Consider the following 22,433-nt stretch of genomic DNA (forward strand, 5'->3'; position numbering starts at 1 on the left):
GTCACTGGTCCACCAAGGAAGTCCTGCAAATGTGTCCTTATTGAGTCCTTAAGTCTTTCAGAATATAAGAATTGATGGGGGGTGGGGTGGGGAAGGGTGGGGAAGATTTCTTGGCGGTCCAGTGGTTAGAACTTCCTGTTTCCACTGCAGGGAACCTGGGTTCGATCCCTGGTCGGGGAAGATCCCGCAATCCCAGAGGCAGGGCTGAGAAACAAAAAATTCTTGGGGAAAAAGAAAACAGGGAAAATCCTCTTTCCCTCTAAAACTTTTCTTAAATATACATGAAAAAAATAATAAAACCCTTTAAAAAATCGAAAATTATTAAGTTCCCTGTGATCACATTCTGGCTCTTAAATTTCTGCAGCCGAGCATTTGGGACAGCCCGTAAATTCAGCTTTCCATTCAAACACACTAGTCTTTGTCGCTTTCTCCCACCTCCTTTCTGGTTTGGAACACGATCCCGCCTACTTCCGGCAGAGGTGTACACAGCGCAGGCGCAACTCCTGGACCTTTTTACCGACGTCCGGGTCTAGTGCTGAAGTATACGCATGTGCAAGGGTCGGGGCGGGGCTGCTTAATTGGGCGGGAGAATGTAGCTCCGCAGAACTCACGCGACTGTCTCCGCCCACCTAAGTAGGAGGGAGGAGCCGAGAGCCTCCTCAAGGTTCAGGCAGCGCACGCGCAGCGAGTGCTGGGTACAGGGTACAAGGTACAAGAGAGTCTTTACGCATGCTTATTTAAATAAGGCAAGGAGCTTCTCATGTCAGCTCCTTAACCCGCCTCCTTTCTCTTTGTACCCGCCTCTGACTTTTAAAGGGCTAGAGCTCTTTTTCACCGAATTGCTTTTTTTTAAGATTAAGCATTTAGGTGGGCTTTCCTGATGGCTCAGTGGTAAAGAATCGTCCTGCCAATACCAGGAGAAACGATTTCTATCCCTGATGTGGGAAGATCCCACACCTAAATTAATTAATCAGTCATTTATTGAGAGCCTTCTGTGTACTGGGCCCAACTTACATTTTCTTCTATGTGCATTTTCCAATTTTTCCTTTGGAATACTTGTAAAAATTACATCATTATGTATATTTTTGGTAATACCATTCCCTTGGAGGCAATTTTCAGAAATGGGAGGCAATGTGGTGTCCTGGGCAGGTCTTAGGTCAAAAGATCTAAGATTGAATCTTGGCTCAGCCACTTATTTGCTCTTTTACTCTGTCTGGGTATCATCCTTAATTTTTGTGAACTTAAGCGTTTGCAGATTTAAAAAAGTGAGGTTAATGCTACCTACCTCATAGGATGGTTGTGAAAACACGAGTACATTTTTTATTTTTTATTTTTTATTTTTTTTTCATTTTTTAAAAACTCAACAAAGTACCAAGTACTGTGGCTCATACCAGCTATCTATTAAATAAATAGTAGTTAAGTGGAATTAGCCAGAAAATAGTTTTATAGTTTCTGTAACATGGTTCCAGATGGTTCTTCAAGAGGATTTAACTAATCACCAGGATGGTTAGCAGTAGGTAAAGGTGTCTTTTTCCCCACAATATTATCAATATCACAGTCCATCATTTTTTACACATTTTTCTAGTCTAGACAGTATGTAATGGTATGGCAGGCTTATTTTAACTTTCACTTCTTTAATTGCTGGGGAGGTTGCAGATTTTTCCTTGGGATGATTTATTAGCTGTATTTCTTTGCCTAACAACTATTTTCAAACACCATAATTTCCACTGGCTTATCCTTGCAGACATTATGTTAGGTTCTGACAGAGCATTTTGCTGACCAACTGAAAAAAAAAAAAAAAGGGATAGGGAGCTGTGGTCAGTAAAAAGAAATTTTCCAAGGAGGGGGCAGAGCGAGAGATGACAGCTCATCCCTGAACACAGCACTGTTCAGACCTTTCTATGGTAAAGGATATGTCCTGTATCTACACTGTCCCCTGGGGTAGCCAGTTGCCACACGTACCTACTGGATACTTGGAATGTGTCTAGTACAACTGAAGAATTGATTTTTATTTTTATAAAATTCTTTGGGACTTCGCTGGTGGTTCAGTGATTGACTCCGCATTTCCAATGCAGGAGGCCTGGGTTTGATCCCTGGATGGGGAACTAAGAACCCGCATGGTGGGGCGTGGCCAAAATAAATATAATAAAATTCTTTGATGGCATAACTCTAGAGATTAAGAAAGAAAGAGAGAAAGGAGAATAAAAGAGCTGTCCTGCAGAGTCACTCAAAAGTGACCTCATATTGTTTTGGGAAGGAAAACACCTCTTACTGAGGAGGCCGTAAAACATTTAGGGTCTTGTCTTTTATGGTCTTCTGTCGTGACCTTAGGATTGATTTCCAGTACTACTATAGTGCTGATAAATGGCCTAGTTGAGCACATCTGTATTTTAACAGCTTTGTTCCCTTACTGTGATAAATGGACTCAGAGGTGAACATTTGTAAAATATTTGAATTTTTTTCATTGTTCCACTTTCAAAAGTATTGCTCTTGTTAAATACAATGTTTAGTTTCTCCTGTAATATGTTTTGTTAACCTGTGTAAAAGGATTAAATTTCATTATGGTTTTAAAAATGCTATTTTTATGTGAATTTAAATGCAGCCACATATTGTTTTTTAAAACCATATGGTTTACCACTAATTTCCCAAAGTTGCCATAAACTCTCAAAAGTTAAAAAAAAAAATGGCATCATATATATCAAGGGACTTAAATTTAGACTTTTGGCATTGTTTCCAAGAGAGACAGTCCCAGAGGATCAGTGATAACAAGAATGGCGTGTTCAATTTGCAAAAGTCTATCAGGTTATACACCGAAGATATTTCCATTTTTCTATAGAATTATACTTCAGTAAAAATTTAAACAACATTTCTACATTTTGTGTTACCCTCTTTAGGTATTTCTCTGATTTTTAATTTAGTAGAAGTCAAAAAAAAAAAAAAAAGGCCTGTGACTTGCTCCGGACATATGAGAGCCCCTAGAGGGCGCTCATTCTGCACTGGAGACTTCCAGTTCAGTTCAGTTCAGTTCAGTCACTCAGTCCTGTCTGACTCTTTGCGACCCCATGAATTGCAGCACTTCAGGCCTCCCTGTCCACCACCATCTCCCGGAGTTCACCCAGACTCACGTCCATCGAGTCGGTGATGCCATCCAGCCATCTCATCCTCTGGCGTCCCCTTCTCCTCCTGCCCCCAATCCTTCCCAGCATCAGAGTCTTTTCCAATGAGTCAACTCTTCGCATGAGGTGGCCAAAGTACTGGAGTTTCAGCTTTAGCATCATTCCTTCCAAAGAACACCCAGGGCTGATCTCCTCCATAATGAACTGGTTGGATCTCCTTGCAGTCCAAGGGACTCTCAAGAGTCTGCTCCAACACCACAGTTCAAAAGCATCAATTCTTCGGCGCTCAGCTGTCTTCACAGTCCAACTGTCACATCCATACATGACCACTGGAAAAACCATAGCCTTGACTAGACGGACCTTTGTTGGCAAAGTAATGTCTCTGCTTTTGAATATGCTATCTAGGTTGGTCATAACTTTCCTTCCAAGGAGTAAGCGTCTTTTAATTTCATGGCTGCAGTCACCATCTGCAGTGAGTTTGGAGCCCCCAAAAATAAAGTCTAACACTGTTTGACTTTAAAACATCTTTATTGAGAGAGAATTCACATGCTGTACAATTTACCCATTTAAAACGTGCGATTTGATGGTTCTTAGTATATTCACAGAGTTATACATCCGTTATCACAGTCAGTTTTAGAATATTTTTATCACCACAAAAAAACAAAAACCTTGCCTTTTAACTATCACCTTCCTATCTTCCCATCCTCCCCTTCCCCAGGTAACCAGTAATCTAAATTCTTTCTGTCTTATAGTTTTGCCTATCCTGGACACTTCATATCAATGGAAACAACCTTTTGTGTCTGGCTTCTCTCAGCACAATGTTTTCAAGGTTCATTCATGTTGTAGCCTGTGTCGGTACTTCATTCCTTTTTATGGCTGAATAATATTCCATTATTATTATGTATGGATAGATGACATTTTGTTCATCCATTCATCTTTTTTTATTTTTTTAAGCTGTGCAACTCAGCTTGTGCCTTAGTTCCCCAATCAGAGCTCAAACCTAGGCCCTCTGCCATGGAAGCATGAAGTCGTAACCCCTGGACCACCAGAGAATTCCCCTATCCATTCATCTTTTGCTGGTCATTTGAGTTGTCTCCAGGTGGGTCTTTCCTGCCACTTCTGGGAAGGTTTAGACCCAGATTATTCAGCTCCAGAAGGCCCTATTTGCATTTTATTTAGACAGTGCTCTCAGGAATGGACTATAGTGTGAATGTCAGGTCCTGGAGTTGACAACTCAGCAAGCATTGGACAAAAACTTTGGATTTCTTGCCAGAGTGGAGCATCCTGGCTTCCAGCCAAAGCTCTGTGCCCAGGAAAGTATATCCCCCCAAGGGAGTATTTATCTGTGGGTGTGGGGAGGAGTCCCTCTCACCTCCGACTACACAGGAGAACTCCCTTCACCTCAAGCTGTAAATAAGGCCCTTAAGAGGAGCCCAAGCTATTCAAGACTGACTACCTTTTTTGTTTGTTTTGGCCACGCCACACGTAGCATGTGGGATCTTATTTCCCTCAATAGGGATGGCACATGCGCCCTCTGCAGCGGAAGCACGGAGTCTGAACCACTGCACTGGCAGGGAAGTACCAGTTCTAGCCATTCAAACCTGGCAAGTAATTATCAGAAGGGTGTATGAGACAGAAGCCCTCATGCTTGACATTCCTGGCACTTCAGTATTAAGGAGTGGCCGGTCTGTAGCATCCACTTAGGAGTTTGTGAATAATGCTACCAAATTCTGACTCCACAAGGAGAATAATGCTATAGATTTGTAACCTGCCGATCCAGATTGCCTTCAGAGGCAGATAAATGTTAACCTACAGGGCTTCTCTAGTGGTACAGTGGATAAGAATCCACCTGCCAATGCAGGGGACACAGGTTCTATCCCTGGCCTGGGAAGATGCCACATACCATGGAGCAACTAAGCCTGTGCCCCACAACTACTGAGCCTACTGTCTAGAGCCCAAAGCTGCAGCTACTGAGTCTGCGTGCTGCAGCTGCTGAGCCCATACTCTAGAGCCCATGAGTCACAAGTACTGAGCCTGTGTGCTCCAACTACTGAAGCCCGTGCACCTAGAGCCTGTGCTCCGCAACAAAAGAAACCACTGCAGTGAGAACCCCTAGCACATCAACAAAGAGTGGCCCCTGCTTGCTGCAACTAGAGTAAAACCCCAGTGCAGCTACGAAGACCTGGTGCAACAAGAACCAACCAACCAAATAAATAAATTATTGAAAGAAACAACATTAACCTACTCCAGTTTCTTCTCTAGGGGACAGTCCTTGCTTCCCCTGAGCCAGGGTGTGATTAGCGGTTGTGAAAGGGTTTCTTGCAGGGATGGGACTGAGGCTTGAAGCTGTGTCTTGGCCTGACCTTGGGAGAGAGAAAACTATACCATAGAGGTACCACTCAGCTGATGGCGGGGCAGCCCTGGACAAAGCCACAGCACAGGGGTTGTTTGCACCAGGAGAGAACCTCTGGGACAGCTGGCCAAGTACCTGAGGAGGAGAAGAGAATGTCTTAAGGAGAACTACAGCATCTACACCTACAGCCTGACTGGCCCTGGGCAGACTCTGGATCTTAGATGAGCCAATCATGAATTTGGGATGGGAATTTGGAAAGAGCCAATTAATTTCTGTGAGTGATTGGAATGGAGGTGGAACCATGAAATGGAACCATTCTCTTTTAAGAAAAAAAATGTTTAAGCTTTTCTTTCTTTTATTATTTACAAAATTTTTTAAAATTTGTTTTTAATTGGAGGATAATCGCTTTACAATGTTGTGTTGGTTTCTGCCATGTCAACATGAATCAGCCATAAGTATACCTATGTCCAGGCTTCCCAGTGGCTCAGTGGGTAAAGAATCCGCCTGCAATGCAGAAGATGCAATAGACAAGGGTTTGATCCCTGGGTCGGGAAGATCCCCTGGAGCAGGGGCAAGCATATTCTTGAGCAGGATACTACTTCCCCAACATTGCATGCAGTTTCTGTTTCCTCTTGAGTAGGAATCTTCAACCTGAGGACCAAGGATTCCCAGACCAGGAGTCCCTAAAAGCACATCATTCATTCATTCGACAAATTATTAAGCAACTACTAGGTGTCAGGAATTTCCTCTAGGTCCTAGGAAGACCAGAGAAGAAATACAAAAACTTCTCTGCCTGCACATATTGTTACCGAGCATGGGCACAGCAAACCAACTCACAGTGGGAATTTGCAGCAAAGTAAGAGTTTATTGAAGCGACTTAGCAGCAGCAGCAGCAAGAGTTTATTTGCAAGGGTGAAAGTGAAAGTTGCTCAGCCATGTTAGACGCTTTTCGACCCCATGGACTATACAGTCCATGGAATTCTCCAGGCCAGAATACTGGAGTGGGTAGCCTTTCCCTTCTCCAGTGGATCTTCCCAACCTAGGAATCGAACCAGGGTCTCCTGCATTGCAGGTGGATTCTTTACCAACTGAGCTATCAAGGAACTCAATGGTAAAGAATCTGCCTGCCAATGCAGGAGACCCAGGTTCAATCCCTGGGTCAGGAAGATCCTCTGGAGAAGAGCACAACTCACTCCATTCTGTAGCCCACCAGAGGAGCCTGGTGGGCTGCAGTCCATGGGGGCAGCAAAGAGTCAGACACGATTGAGCATACATGCACACAAGCAAGGAGAACGGGCAGCTCATGTTCAAAAGACTCAAACTCTCTGATGGTTTTCAGGGGAAAGCTTTTAGGAAAAGGGGTCCTAAGATGAGTGCTCACGTGTGGAGTTAACAGAGTGATGTTTCAGGAATGTCAATCATCAACCTTCTGGTGGTTCCAACCAGTCTGGCTCTACATGCCAGAGGACAGCATGTCATCACCAGCCTTCACCTGGAGGAGGGTGGGAGGTCTTAATTTCTGCTGAACAATTCAAAGATATGTGTCAGATGTTATCTATATCCCTTCAGAAGGAACTAGGAGTCCAATGTCTCTTTTGTTCTCATCATTAGCTGCTTACGCCTATTCTCCCTGGGGGAAGGCCCAGGAGACTACAGCCTTTTTCCTGCAAATGAGTAAAGAGGGGCATGGAGGGGCTTTTGTACTGGGAAGACCTCACAAGTTCCTGCTTGGTTTCAATTCCCCCTTTTCTTGATGATCCCCAATCCTGAGGGGAACAGGGCCAGGATAGGATAAGGAATAAAGTTTCCGATAGAAAGATTAATCACAAACTTGGGAAACTGGGTTATTAGGGGAACTCAGTTTCAACATGGCAATATGACAATAGCTGTCCAGTACAGGCAGAGGTTATAACAGGTATTCATTGTACTATTACTGTTAACTATTAAGTTTTTCTGTGTTTTTGAAATTTTTCACTTAGAAGTTGAAAGAGGGCTTCCCTGGTGACTTAGTGGTAAAGAATCCACCTGCCAATGCAGGAGACATGGGTTCAATGCCTGGTCCTGGAAAATCCCACATGACACATAGCAACTGAGCCTGTGTGCCACAACTATTGAGCCTGTGCTCTAGAGCCCAGGAACTGCAACTACTTAGCCCATGTGCTGCAGCTACTGAAGTCTACACCCCTAGAGCCCGTGCTCCTCAACAAGAGAAGTCACCACGATAAGACGCCTGAGCACCACATCTAGAGAGTAATCCATGATCACTGCAACTAAAGAAAAGCCTGTGCAGCAATAAAGAGCAAGCACAGCCAATAAATAAATATATAAATTTAAAAAAAAATTGAAAGAAAATTTGCCTTCAAAGAGACAGATAATAAGTAGTGTTTGCGCGCGCGCGCGTGTGTGTGTGTGTTCATGCGTGTGGCTAACGAGAACATAAAACAGGATGAGAGTGGGAAGGAGGAAAACAAGTCAGAAAGTATATATGGAGATTCCAGTTTTAAATAGGGTGGTTCAGGGACTTCTCTGGTGGACCAGTTGTTAAGAATCCACTTTCCAGTGAAGGGGACTCAGGTTTGACTCCTGGACGAACTAAGATCCGACTTGTAGGGCAGCTAAGTTTGAGAACCATAACGAAGACTCAGCACAGCCAAAATGTAAGAGTCAGACACGACTTGGTGACTGAACAACCACAACAATATATAGATAGATAGATAAATACAGGATGATCCAGAAACTCCACGTTGAGATGCTGCTGCTGTTGCTGCTGCTGCTAAGTCGCTTCAGTCGTGTCCGACTCTGTGTGACCCCATAGACGGCAGCCCACCAGGCTCCCCGGTCCCTGGGATTCTCCAGGCAAGAACACTGGAGTGGGTTGCCATTTCCTTCTCCAATGCATGAAAGTGAAAAGTGAAAGTGAAGTTGCTCACTCGTGTCCGACTCCTAGCGACCCCATGGACTGCAGCCCACCAGGCCCCTCCGTCTATGGCATTTTCCAGGCAAGAGTACTGGAGTGGGGGTGCCATTGCCTTCTCCGCCACGCTGAGATGATGTTTGAATAAAACCCTGGAGAGCAGGGAGTGAGCCAGGCTGCTTTCTGGAGGAAGATATGGCCTGCCTGGCAGAGGAGACAGAAGAGGCAAAGGCCCTGAGACAAGAACATGCCTAGCATTTTCCAGGAACAGTAAAAAAGTAAGTGTGAGGTTAGAGCAGAGTGGGTTTGGGCACACAGAGTAGGGGACAAGTTCAGAGAGAAGGGAGGGAGGCAGGCAGATGACACAGGGCGTTGAAGCCACGATAGTCACTATGGCTTTTACTCTGAGTGACCAGGGGAGCCACCATAAGGAAGTGAGCAAGGAATGACTTGGACCGACTTGTGTATACCTAAACCGGATGCATCTTGCAGGGTGAAGGGGCTATTTATAGTTTCCTTCTGCTGCTCAGAGGAGTCTAGTAGACCACCATACAACGAAGAGCAGGTGTAATGTTGATCTATCCTTCAAATCTGTCCCTTTGTTTTTTCAATTAGGCAAAAAAGCTTGTAATCCTTTTCTGCCAGGTTCGGGCGTGGTATTTGCCAAGGGCAACCCGGGGCAGGAGGAAAGGCGAACCTCCCAGGCACACCGTGCCCAAGCTCCGGGATATGAGGTCTCCCGGGCTCGCCCACCTGCCTTTGGCACCAGGGCTGTGCACGAACTGGCACTCGACCTCCACGGGCCCAAAGACGTCCTTCCTCGTCGCGGGAGGGTTTGCAGTCTTCCCCATCCGCGGGCCCGCGAGTTCAGTCTCAGCAGGAAGGGGCGGGCCCTGCCGGTTGGCTTTGCAGAGGCCCCGCGTTGCCATAACGACCCCGGCCGGGCTCTGGACGCCAGAGCATGAACCGCAGGCAGCGATAGAAGCTGGAGGCTGCGGGCGGCGACCCCATCGCTGTTTGCCAGGGACTCCAGATCCAGACTCCGCCCCCCAGGAGAGCGCAGGTGAGCGGTCGCAGGTGTGACGGGGAGGGGGCGAGCGCCTAACCTTCAGCCGTCTGAGCCCCTCTCGTTCCACCTTCCCTGGTGGTAATTATTGTTACTTAGTATCAAAACAACCCGAGCAGAGCCCGCATACCGCGCTGTAAAACTTTTTTCCTGGCCACGCTGCGGAATCTGACCAGGGAGCCCACCAGTGCCCCGGCAGTGAAAGCGCCTATTTCCTAACCATTGGACTACTGGGGAATTCCCCAAAGCTTTCTTTTCTAATCAGAAACTCTATGTATTAAGACCACAGCCTCCTCTAGGGTAGAATCTAAGTTCTTGAAAGTTAGGACAGAGGATATGTTACACTGATGAAGGGTAATCATCCAATGATGTAAGGAAGTTATTAGATTTTGGATTCTCTTACAATTCTGAGTAAGCCAAGGAGAAAGTGTCAGCTTGAGGCTAATGTGACATTAACACCTTTCTTAACATTTGCCAGTCTCAACTGTAAGCCCCAGTATCTAGCTAAGGCTTAAGAAATGATCATAAAATCTCTTTCTTGGATAAAAGTATTGACTTTTAAAGTGAATTAATTTCAATATAAAGACTAATCATGGACTGCCCTGGTGGTCCAGTGGTTAAGACTCGAAGCTTCTAATGCAAAGAGCATGGGTTCGATCCTGGTCAGGGAATTAAGATCCCACATGGCCAAATATATATTAAAAAAAAAAAAAAAGATTAATCACAGTACTCATGGTACACGCAAATGGGAGGAAAAAAAAAAAAGAAAAACATTAAATTTAGGACCTGAGACTGTTTCCCTCTGCCCAGTTCATGCCCTGGCTGTTTTCCTTGCTTTGAGTGCCTTTCCCAATTCCTGGGCATGATTGTCAAAATACATACTAGCCAGTACAGTTGGCCAGCTTAGTCAGATTCCTGAAGGTCCCTGCTGTGTCCCTACAGGGAACTCCTTGATGGACAGGGCCCAGTACAGAATGAAAATGAGGCCCTGGCTCAGGAAGTATTAGGAATTTTTAAAAAGTGACAGCAGAGCCAAGACCAAGCACATACCTTTCTAAGGACTAGGACCTATGCAGCTATTCAGGTTGAACATCTGTGATGCTGGCCCTGAATGGGTGGATGCCTGGAACACCATGATCTCCTGAAACCTGCTCAGCCTTGGGGTCATACTCATTGGTCAATAACTCTGCCTGCTGATGGTTAAATAGTTCTCTGCACTGGGCAGGGAGGGTAGGAGAGCCCTTGTCTGATGGAAAAAACCTAACCAAGCAGACAGGAAGAGTACCCAAGCAGAGGGCAGAGGTCAGAGGTAGCAGGATGATCAATCGTCCTGGTGTGTCTGGAGCTGTCCCAGTTCTAGCTCTGAAAGTTCAATGTCCTAGGAAACCTCTCAGTCCCAGGGAAACCGGGACATGTGGTCATCCTAGAGACAGTATCGTTAGTTGATGGGCTCTCCTGACAGCTCACAAACCCCTGCAAAGCCAGCCCCTGTGCTTTTCCACCAGAGGCAGGACCTGGGGCCTAAAGTGCTAGATGCTGAACCAGTGGTGGTAATGGGATGTCCCTGGGGGCTGTGCCACAGGGCTGTCTGCCCACCCAGACAAGGGTGGCCTGGCTAGGTCCCAACTCCCCTGTAGTGGGTCCCAGTGCTCACCACTCCAGCATCCACTCTGATTGGTCATGAGTGAATGAAGGTTAGTTGTTCAGTTATGTCCTTTGCAACCCCATGGACTGTAGCTCATCAGGCTCCTCTGTCCATGGAATTCACCAGGCAAGAACACCGGGGTGTGTTGCCATTCCCCTCTCCAGGGGACCTTCCCAACCCAGGGATGGAACTCAGGTCTCCCACATTGCAGGCACATTCTTTACCATCTGAGCCACCAGGGAAGCCCCTGATTGGTCATACTGGCTATTAATGTGACTTTCACCCTCTCCCCAGGGCAGCTTCTTCCTGATGTCATCACAAACCCCTCTGATCTACTGGTTTCCCTGGGTTCCATCCCAAGCAATTGTGCCATCAGGTTCCCCGCCCCAGGGGGCCCTTAGGGAGGCAAGGGAGGAGACATCCGAACATCAGTCCAGCACAAAAGAATCCCCCCCAAGGGCTGCTCATCTGCCCCGGGCATTCAGAACACACATGACTCACCCCACCTGACCTCAGACAAGTGTCTTTCCAGGAAGTCCCAGGGTCCCAGCATTCCTTGGAGCAAACTGAACTCCTGATGTTCCTAACCCTTTGGCCCCACAGAAGCAGCCAACATGCCTATATTCAAGTGCCCGCAAAAGTCGGAGCCCCTGTGGAAGGAGTGGGACCAGAAGGCCCAGAAGAATGGACTGAGGCACCAGGTGTTCGCTGTCAATGGCGACCACTACGTGGGCGAGTGGAAGGACAACGTGAAACACGGTAAGTGGGGGCTCAGGGGTGAGTGTGGGGTCTGGGCCACGGTGGACCCCTGGGGCCAAGGAAGCAGCTTGCAGAGCTCACTGGGGACATAAGATATATCACCGAGAGGTGAATACTGACTAGGACCAGCCAGGGGCATCCTCATGCTGGGGCTCTGAAATCCAACTCAACCCTGGCTTCAGGTGAGCAGAGGGGCCAGCAGGGAACAAAGCTGTCTTTAGACACCAGCCACAGCCTCAGCTGGGACTCCCAGGACATCAGCTCATTCTCTACCCTCTGCAACTGCACTAAGCATGGAGCTGGCTAGCAGGAGGAAAAGGTGGCCTCCAGAAACCACCTTGCAACTGGGATTCTGGTCTTCAAGCTCAGTCCTTCAAACCAGCAGGGGGCGAAATAGGATATCTCCCACCACATCTCCACCCCGCAATAGCTGGGGCTCCCAGGGTGGAGTATGGACTCCTTGTGACACAAACTGAGCCCTGAAGAAAGAAAAACAGAAAAACAAAGTTTTTATTAAAAAAAGGTGTTATGGCTTCTCCGTCTAGTCTTGCAATTCCAGATTCTTGGCTCTTGGCCACTCTTCTCTCCTGTTTTCCTGCGTTAAGCTTGAGTTCATAAACCTGGGTCAATCTCAGCTCCATCAACTGTGACCTTGAGAGGTCTACTACACCACTCTGAGCCTCAGTCTCCTCATCTGTAAAACTGGAATAATACATTTCTGTTAAGATAAGAGATACCATCTATCAAATATGTAGCCAAGGATCTGTGCAGAAGGGGAACTTCTTGAATGTTCTCTGAGGGCTGAGCACAGCACAGGACATTATTCAGACTTTCCTTGTCCAAGAAACCCCCAAAAGTTGAACCCACCCTGCTCATAACACAACACCCACCCTCAGCACTGACTTAAATACCAGGTTTTACGCAGCTGCCTGGAGCTCTTTGTGTAGTTAAGGATGACTGCCTGTGTGTTTCAGTCTTTGTGGGAAGCCTGTGGTGTGGACAGAGCCCTGGACTAAGAGTCAGGATGCTGGAGTTCTAAGCCTGGCTCTATTACTGAGAGGCTGTGTGACTTTGGGTAAGTCATTTCCCATTGTCTGAACTTGGCTGCCTTACTTGTGATATGACCTTGCAGGCTGGTATAAACAACTATTCATCCCCTACAGTGTAACTGGACCCTGCCTCAAGGGCAAACATCAATGATAGCATCTTTTCTATTTTCAGGCATTGTCCTAAGTATTATACATATATTAATGAATTTAGTGTCCAGAACAACCCCATGAGATCTTCTTGTACCCATTTTACAGATGAGGAACCTGAGGCCCAGAGAGTTAAGTTACTTGCACTAGATCAAAAAGCTGGGTTTGTTCCTGAGCTACCAAGGACTGAGACACAAGTTGGCACGCAGAGGTACTTCCCACATATTGTATTCATCCCTTTGTTTAACAAATATTGGTCACCTCCAACATGCCAGGCACTGTTCTTCTGTGCTGGAAATAGAGCAGTGAACAGAACAGACCAGTCTGTGCCCTTGTGAAGTGTACATTCTCCTGGAAGACACAGACAGTAGACAATACATGATAAATAAATGAATGATCTATTATGTTAGGAGTTGGAAATGGCAACCCACTCCAGTGTTCTTGCCTGGAGAATCCTAGGGGCGGGGGAGCCTAGTGGGCTTCCGTCTATGGGGTCACAGAGAGTCAGACACGACTGAAGCGACTTAGCAGTAGCAGTAGGAGTTGACAAGGGATGTGGAAAGAAATAGAACAGGGTAAGGGGTTAAAAGTAGCTTATATTAATTTTTTTCAATATTTATTTATTTGGCTGAGCTAGGTCTTAGGTGCAGCATGCAGGATCTTCAATCATTGTTACAGCATATGCGGGATCTAGGTCCCTGACCAGGGATGGAACCTGGGTCCCCAGCATTGGGAGCGAAGAGTCTTAGCCTTTGGACCAGCAGGGAAGTCCAGAAGCTTATATTAAATAATTTTAAGTGAGATGGTCAATGAGAAAATGATTTTTGAGTAAAGACTTGCAGGAGGTAGGGAGTGAGTGAATATTTGGGGAAGAGTTTTCCAGGCCAGAGGAGAAGCAGGTACAAAAGCCTTGAAGCGGAAGCATATCTGGTGGGTTCCAGGAACGACAGGGCCACCAGGAATTGGAGGGCAGAATGGAAAATGGGAGTGGAGGACACAGAAGGGGTTGGAGTATAATAGGAGGAGGTGGGTCTCCATGTATAATCAGGAGAACTGAAGAAATATGCAGAACATTCTCCAGAAATCCTGACCATCTGGTATATACACTCAGTATTATTAAAAGATGAAGCTCAAACACCAAAGGGGAAAATTTCTGCTTGGTGTTTGCTCTATGGGTTTGGCGTCAGGGCAAAGCACTGTAGAAATAGACCTCTCTTGGAGTTTCTCTGGATGCTAGGGAGAGGGTGGTCTACGTACGAGGTAGATACCCCTCTCAGTCCTTGAGAACTGTCCAGTCCAGATGCCTGAGGCCCAGGCAGACAGAGCACCTGTTTCCCCACACCAGCCCCATGAAGGCCATGTTTGCAGTGTTGGCCCATCTTTGTATCACCAGGGAAAGGAACACAGGTCTGGAAGAAGAACGGAGCCATCTATGAGGGGGACTGGAAGTCTGGGAAGCGAGATGGCTATGGCACCCTCAGCCTTCCTGACCAAGAGACCGGAAAGTACAAGAGAGCCTACTCAGGCTGGTGGAAAGGCGATAAGAAATGTGTGAGTGGTTCCCATCATGCTCTGGGGTGTGGGCCAGGCTGAAAGAAGCCTTTGTGTGTGTGTGTCTGTGTGTGTGTGTGTGTAGGGGGAGCAGTCAGAGAGGCCTGGGAAAAAAGGGAGGGGGATCTAGGGGAAGAGAACAGGGTTCTGCGTGGGTGGGAGAAGGAAGGGGTGGGGGAACCATCAAGACTTCTCAGAACAAAAACCAGAAACAGGAAGCAGGAGAGGGCCCAGGGAGGAGCCCATGAAACCCTGTGGCTACAAGAAGCCAGCCAGCCTGTGAGGGGCAAAATCTCCTCCCCCACCTCCCCAACTCATTTCCTGGCTTTCTTTTCCCCTGGCATCCCTTTCTGAGAATACCCCTTCTGTTGGGACTGGATAAGAGGTGGGGGGCGGGTGGAAAAGTGAGAGCAAGAAAGAAAGCAGACACTACACCCTTTGCCAAGAGAAGAAGGTCCTGAGGGCTAGAGGGCAGCCAGAGGCATGCCCCCAACCCATAAACACCTGACTCCTCACCACAGGTCATGGAGACAGATAATCATACAGTACTGCTATTGAACAACTGCTATTATGACCCTGGAATAGGATATATTGTAGAACTCCACATCAACATTGTCATCATCATCATTATTATTTTCCTCTCACTGATGAGGAGACATGCTCAGAAGGGTGCAGCAGGTGAAGTGCCTCACCTGGGGTCACACTTCTGGCAAGTTAATTGCCCCAGGATTTCATGATCTCTGCTCTCAAAATGTTTCTTGGCCAGTGGGGGACAAAGATCCCCAAATAAATAATTTACATTGTATAATATGGTGCTAGGATTGAGGTTTTCACAGAAAGTCCAATGGAAGTTCACTGAAAATTCAGGGCAGGCTTCCTGTAGAAGGTGACACCATAAGATGCAAGGTGTTAGGGAGTAAAAAAGGAGGAGGGGAAGTAGCAAAGGCTGCAGAAGTTGTTAAAGGAAGGAAATATTAAACAGCAAGGTGTGTCTACCCACAGGGGTGGCAGAGAGAGGAGGGGTAGGAGGGGGGCCTTGAAGGTTATGTGGGGGATCAGGATTTTTGAGAAGTAGCCTTGGGATGCATAAGCCAGCCCCTTCAGGTTTGATCTGTGGGGACCCCATGGTGACTCTCTGCGGTCGCATGATAAGTGCTCATGTTCATTTTTCTGGGGAGAAAGTCCATAGCTTTGATCTCATTGCCAGGCATCTGCGACTTTTAATAGGGTCAAATCAGAGTTGGGAAGACAGAATTAACGTGATCAGACAGGCCATGTAAAAGATCCTCCCAGCAGTCATATGGCAGATGCATGGGATGAGGGGGAGAACGGGAGAGTGGAGGAGGAAGATCAGTGAGAAGGGGCGAAATGATGGTGGGCCGAAGAAAGGCAGTAGCACAGGGTAGCGGAAAATGGAAGGCCTGGGAGATTTTACAAAACAGGACCGTCAGCTTGGATGTAGGGCTTGCAGAGGAAGGAGGGAAGAAGCCTAGGTGTTTTGGGTACCAGGGAGGATGGTGGGTGTTCCCAGTGCTGTGGGGCGCCGTGAACAAGGACATCTTCGTGCTTTCAGGGCTATGGGATCCAGTTTTTCGGACCCAAGGAGTATTATGAGGGTGACTGGTGTGGCAACCAGCGCAGCGGGTGGGGCCGCATGTACTACAGCAACGGAGACATCTACGAGGGCCAGTGGCGTAACGACAAGCCAGAAGGGGAGGGCATGTTGCGCCTGAGTGAGTGTCCAGCCCCGTCCCAAAGGCCTGCTGGCCACGCCCACTCGGCCACCCGCTCCAGGCACAGTCATCCGGGGCCCTGCAAGGCCGGGCCCTGGCCACGCCCATCGGGCCACGCCCCCGCATAGCCCAGCTGGGGATGGGGGGTTAAGGTGAACGACAGGAGACAAGACCTGGTCCCTGCCCTCGGGGAGTTTATACTCTAAAAGGGGTACCTAGCAATAAATATAAAGAATTAAGACTTTGTCTTTTGGTCCATAGTAATCACACTGCTACTGCTAAGTCGCTTCAGTCGTGTCCGACTCTTTGCGACCCCATAGACGGCAGCCCACCAGGCTCCCCCATCCCTGGGATTCTCCAGACAAGAACACTGGAGTGGGTTGCCATTTCCTTCTCCAATGCATGAAAGTGAAAAGTGAAAGTGAAGTCGCTCAGTCGTGCCTGACTCTTAGCGACCCCATGGACTGCAGCCTACCAGGCTCCTCTGCCCATGGGATTTTCCAGGCAAGAGTACTGGAGTGGGGTGCCCCAATCATAGCCCACACTTAGGCAGCCCTGAGTTCATTATATCTACACTACAATTCTGTACCGGAAGCTGACTGTGGCTCAGATCATGAACTCCTTCCTGCAAAATTCAGACTTAAATTGAAGAAAGTAGGGAAAACCACTAGGCCATTCAGGTATGACCTAATTCAAATCCCTTACGATTATACAGTGAAAGTGACAAATAGTTTCAAGGAATTAGATTTGAAAGACAGAGTGCCTGAACAACTATGGACGGTGATTGGTAACATTGTATAGAAGGCGGTGATCAAAACCATCCACAAGAAAAAGAAATGCAAAAAGGCAAAATGGTTGTCTGATAAGGCCTTACAAATAGCTGAGAAAAGAAGAGAAGCAAAAGGCAAAGCAGAAAAGGAAAGATATACCCATCTGAATGCAGAGTTTCAAAGAAGAGCAAGGAGAGAAAAGAAAGCCTTCCTAAGTGAACAGTGCAAAGAAATAGAGGAAAACAATAGAATGGGAAAGACTAGAGATCTCTTCAAGAAAATTAGAAATACCAAGGGAACATTTCATGCAAAGATGGGCTCAATAAAGGACAGAAATGGTATGCATCTAACAGAAGCAGAAGAGATTAAGAAGAGGTGGCAAGACTACACAGAAGAACTATACAGAAAAGATCTTCATGACCCAGATAACCACGATGGTATTATCACTCACCTAGAATCCATAAATTTAGCATCATTGTCCCTCCAGACTGTGACCTGCAGAAGGACTGGGACTGTGTCTGTTTTGTTCCCCACTGTTTCCCCAGTGCCTGCTGTGCAATAGATACTCTTGGTGAGGACACAAACCAGAACCTAGGCTCCTGAAAACTGGGGAGGGTTAAGGCAGCCACTCTGTCATTCTTAATCCTCCCTGCACCCTGCTCCCATTCTTGATTTTAGTGCGTACCTCCTACTAATAGCAGGCATTTAGTGAGCGCCCACTGTGGCCCAGCGCAGGCTTTCTAAGGCTTGGAGTTTGGAACCAGCTCTTACTAGTTGTGGGACCTTGGGCAATTAACCTCTTTAAACTCCCTATGCTTCAGTTTTCTCAACTGTAAAGTAAGGGGAAAATAAAGCTTACCCAAAGTTATTGTGAAGATTAAGTGAGGTTTATATTTGTAAAATGCTTAGCATGACATAGAATAAATAGTAGGCGCTCAGTATCAGTACATACTTGTATAGCAGAGCTCAGCAAACTATGGGCCAAATCCAGCCCTGAACATGTTTTTGTAAATAAAGTTTTGTTGGCACACAGATGTGCTCATTCACTTATGTATTGTCCAATGGCAGAGGTGGCCATCTGTGGCAGAGACCCACAGTGCCCAAAATCCTATCTGCTACTTTGCAGAAAAGGTTTGTTGATCTCTGATCTGGAGTTTATCCAGTACTTTTCTAAGTCCTTTTTGTGTACAGATTCATTTAATCTTTACAATAATTTAATGAGGGAGGTGCTACTCTGGTCATTTTACAAATGAGGAAACGAGACAAAATGGCTGCATGACTTGCTCAGGGTCACACAGCTCATAAGTGTCTGAGCTGAGACATGTTAGATTTATCATTATTATTTTTACAGCATCACCACCATCCGATAGGAAGTGGAATTGATTCCCAGTTAAGAGCAGGGTCTCCTGGGATGAACAGGATTTGGTTTGAAACCCTTCCTAGTTCTGCGACCTTGAGCAAATCAATCAAATTTCTGGAGCTTTTCAAGTTTCATGTATAAAGTGGAATCCTTTATCCTTCACAGAACTGTTTTTGTGAGAAGTGAGGTCAGAAGCAGCATGGAATCGGCACAGAGTAAATGCTGGAAAAGCACTGCCTGTTAGTATCATTAGCTATATTTTTTTACAGGCAGGAAACGGTGTCGCTTATCTAAGTTCAAGTAGGTAGTTGAGGTGAGGTGATATGTGAACCAGGTCTGAAACCACTGGCACCCCGGGGCTCTATGGCTTTCTGGTGGGCATGATGTCTAGCTTGCCGAGTGGCAGAAAGTCCAGCCAGGGGGGGAATGTGGTGGGCCAGCACCCATGACCCTCTGTCTTTCCCCCCAGAGAATGGGAACCGCTATGAAGGCAATTGGCAGAGAGGTGTGAAGAATGGGTCGGGGCGTTTCTTCCACCTGGACCATGGTCAGCTGTTTGAAGGCTTCTGGGTGGACGACGTGGCCAAGTGTGGCACAATGATTGACTTCGGCCGCGACGAGGCCCCCCAGCCCACCCAGTTCCCCATTCCTGAGGTGGGCAGCTCTCTGCAGGATCCTGGGACCACACCCAACCTACAGACAGGAAACAGCAGCCCCCCGCCAGCCACACCCAACCTGAGCCCAGCCCAGTCAGGAAACCTACAAGGTTTTGTTTTCAGTCAGGGCATCCCCAGGGAGACTGGCAGTACCCCCACAAAGCAGGCAGCACCCCCAAGGCTGGCAGCACCCCCACAGGGCAGGCAGTGTCCCAAAGGCTGACAGCCTGGGTCTTCTCCACACTCCCCAGACCAACCCCTGTTACTTCCGTCTAGGTCAAAATTCTAGATCCCGACGGTGTGTTGGAGGAAGCCTTGGCCATGTTCAAGAAGACAAAAGAAGAAGGAGATTGATGCCAGGTGAGAGGCGGGCATACCAGCCACCCTCTGATGTGGTCTGGGCAGCTCCTGGGCTCTTCTCTGACCAGGAGGGATCAGGGGCAGGACCACACAGGACTTTGCCTCCAAAGTCCTGCTGGTCGTTTTTGCTTCCTTTTCTTGGAATCTCTTTTCCTTGGGACCTCTGTGGTGGTTCTGTGCGTAAATAAGAACCTGTGCTCCCAATGCAGGGGGCACAGGTTCAGTCCCTGGTTGGGGAGCTAAGATCCCGCATGCTACCTGGTGTGGCCAACGAACAAGCGAACACACACCCTCTTTTCCCTATAGACGTCCTGCCCAGATCCTCCCACTGTGGCCTTATGGGATTGGACTCAGTGGTCTGCTCACCCGAGTGCCCTTGAGTACCGATGTTTGCCCCGGCCCTCTACTTGCCCATCTGTCCTGTGGGGCCTTGTTCCGTGCAGTCCCTCCTGGTGGGTATAAGTGGGGTCGAGGAGAGAGCACTGGTACAGCATCTTTGAAACGCCAGCTCCCAGCACTCCTCGCCCTTGCAGAGAGAACACCAGCGCTTCAGGAGGAATTCAAACCGGAGTCACCCAACTGCTCGGACCGGTGCAGCTCCTGTTGGAGGAGCAAGTGGGGACACACCCTTGGCACCTTCAGAAGGCACCTTACTCCTTTCAGCACTGGCTCATTCCTTCCCAGGAGGAGGCCAGTGCTTCTCTCCCCTGCTGGCCTTGGGGACCCTCTTGTTACTGTCTTTTTTCTTGGACCTCATCTCTGAGTGCACCAGAATAAAGGAGGACCCTGGTGGCAAGAGCCGGGTGCCTAAGGTGGGTGGCGGTGGCGGGGCCGGGGGGGGGGCGGTGTGTGTGTGCAGGGTCCCTCGGGAAGGATTTCAGGTGGAGAAGTGAAATGTCCGCATGGGCCACATGGACTTCCCTTGGGGCAAAGTGGGGTGGTGCTGCCAGGTCTCTGATGAGATAACTGATCTCTGTCTCATTCCAGAAATGAGACAGAGCCTGCATCAGGCTCCACTCGTCACTTAGATTCGGCATTGAAACGTGACCTGGCTTCTCACCCTAACATAGGAGGTCCCAACCTTGGAATCCCGTGGGAGATGTAAAAGCTAAGAACACCCAGATTCCACACCCAGAGAGCCTCATCTGTCTAGGATGAGGCCTGGGCCTTCCAGAAGTTCCCCAGCTTGACTCTAGTGTGCAGCTGGGGCACAGAACCTCTGACTTATTGGCTTTGTGAACCTAAGCAAGTGACCTCAGTTGCCCTGTCTGTAAAATGGGAACCTCAGAGATCTCATGGGGGTGGGGGTGGGGGTGTTGTGATGATCTTCTGGCAGATATAAAAACAACAGATAACATGAGGTTATTGAGGTGAGTTGTAAGCAGATATCCACGAAAGGCTTTGCAAAATTTTGCACAACATTCTTGCAAGATAAGAGCAACTCTTACATAATGTTTATGAATAGGAGTTCTGCACTCAGACTGCTGCAGAATGTGAATCCCAGCACTGATTTCTTAGCTGTGTGTTCTTGTGTATGTCACCCACCCTCTCTGTTCTCCAGGTTTCCTCTCGTAGTCTGGGACAATAATAGTACTTACCATCCAGAGTTAATATGGTACTGGAAGAATAGAATAAGGTGTGGTTCTAATCTGAGGGTGATTCTGCTCCCCTTCCTTCCCTGGGACATCTGGCCAAGTCTAGAGACGCTTTTGGTTTTCACAACTGGCAGGGAGAGTCTTACTGGTACCCAGTGGGTAGAGGTTGGGAACCTGCTGAACATGTTATAATATAAACACTCCACAGAATTCAACCCAACCTCACTGGTATAAAACCATGAAAGAACCCTGAAATATCAGTGTTCATAAAGCCCTTGGCAAATGCCCACCACATAGTAAAGGGCTCACAAAAGCATTCACTGGTATTATTGAGATTCTCTCTGCCATCAGAACCCTAACCAGGTGGCCTAATCCACAGCAGGGTTCTCAGTCGGTACCTCTGAGGCCGGGAAGCTGAGCCTGGTTGCCTCTGGGCACACCATTAACCAGATACAGAGCCACTCACTGCCAGGCCCAGTGCTGACAGCTTTACACGAGTGCTCTCTCGTGATCCCTCAATGACCTATGAGATGTCCCGCTATTATTCATGTCATTTTAGAAGAAACTGAAGTTCAGGGAGGCTCACAAGTCACCAAATTAGAAAGTGCCTGTGCTTAACCTTAGGCCTGTCTGCTCAGTTGAGAAGTGGCGGTGAGAACAGTAGCAATGTGTATAGACTTTTTTTTTTAAGAAGAAGTAGGGTGTGTTCTTGTTTATGTATAAAATCTCTAGATGGGATCAAAATATACTGGTAACTGTGATTATCTTTGTGGAGAATTGGGAACCTGGAAACAGGGGAGCAACAGCAATTTTTCACTGCTGTTATTTGGAACCTATGAACATATTACCTATTCAAAACATCAAATTGAAATTAAAGACTGTTCTTTTAACTGTCCATGTTTCCCTCACAAGTTGCCTGCATTTGAGTACCTGGAGTGTTAGTTACAGAGAGATTCCAGGGAATTCCCTGCAGGTCCAGTGGTTAGGACTTGGCATTTTCAAGGCAAAAAGATTCCAGAGACATACCCAGACCAACTTAAAATGAAATCCGCAGTAGGGCAGATTCCAATAGATTGGAAATCCTCCTTTTACAAGCCAATCTGATGATTCCTGAGTTCAGCCAAGTTAAGAAAAGAAAACCAAACACTCAGGAAAAACTCCACCCAGACCACAGGTCTCTGCAGAAGCAGGGAGGTAAGAATCTCAGAGAAGGATGGAAGAAGATGCCCAGGTTTTCTCTGGGGAGCCAGTGATTTTTCACACAGGGGTATCTGCTCCACCCTACTCAGTCCCAGTCAGAGGGCCATCTGGGGACAGAACAGGGGGTGGGTCTTGGTACATGTGATACAGGACGGAGGC

At 47.5% G+C, this 22,433-nt stretch overlaps 1 protein-coding gene across 8 annotated transcripts; it reads left to right on the plus strand.

Moving 5' to 3' along the window:
* The first annotated feature begins 8,535 nt into the window (after positions 1-8,535).
* On the plus strand, positions 8,536-20,275 carry MORN3 (MORN repeat containing 3). 8 transcript variants are annotated; one of them, XM_059876063.1, is made up of 7 exons: positions 9,307-9,446; positions 11,698-11,853; positions 14,443-14,600; positions 16,174-16,333; positions 18,933-19,117; positions 19,396-19,479; positions 19,988-20,275. In XM_059876063.1, exons 2-6 carry the CDS (start codon positions 11,709-11,711, stop codon positions 19,471-19,473), a joined length of 726 nt encoding a protein of 241 aa, XP_059732046.1. In that variant the 5' UTR covers positions 9,307-9,446; positions 11,698-11,708; the 3' UTR covers positions 19,474-19,479; positions 19,988-20,275. The 8 variants fall into 8 exon arrangements, with proteins under 8 accessions (XP_059732050.1, XP_059732049.1, XP_059732046.1 ...); XM_059876064.1 differs by having other exon boundaries at positions 19,995-20,275; XM_015475480.3 differs by lacking the exon at positions 19,988-20,275 and adding an exon at positions 19,786-19,979.
* Positions 20,276-22,433: the final 2,158 nt, after the last annotated feature.

This window comes from Bos taurus, chromosome 17 (genome assembly GCF_002263795.3).
Source record: "Bos taurus isolate L1 Dominette 01449 registration number 42190680 breed Hereford chromosome 17, ARS-UCD2.0, whole genome shotgun sequence".
In the NCBI taxonomy this organism is placed as follows: domain Eukaryota; kingdom Metazoa; phylum Chordata; class Mammalia; order Artiodactyla; family Bovidae; genus Bos; species Bos taurus.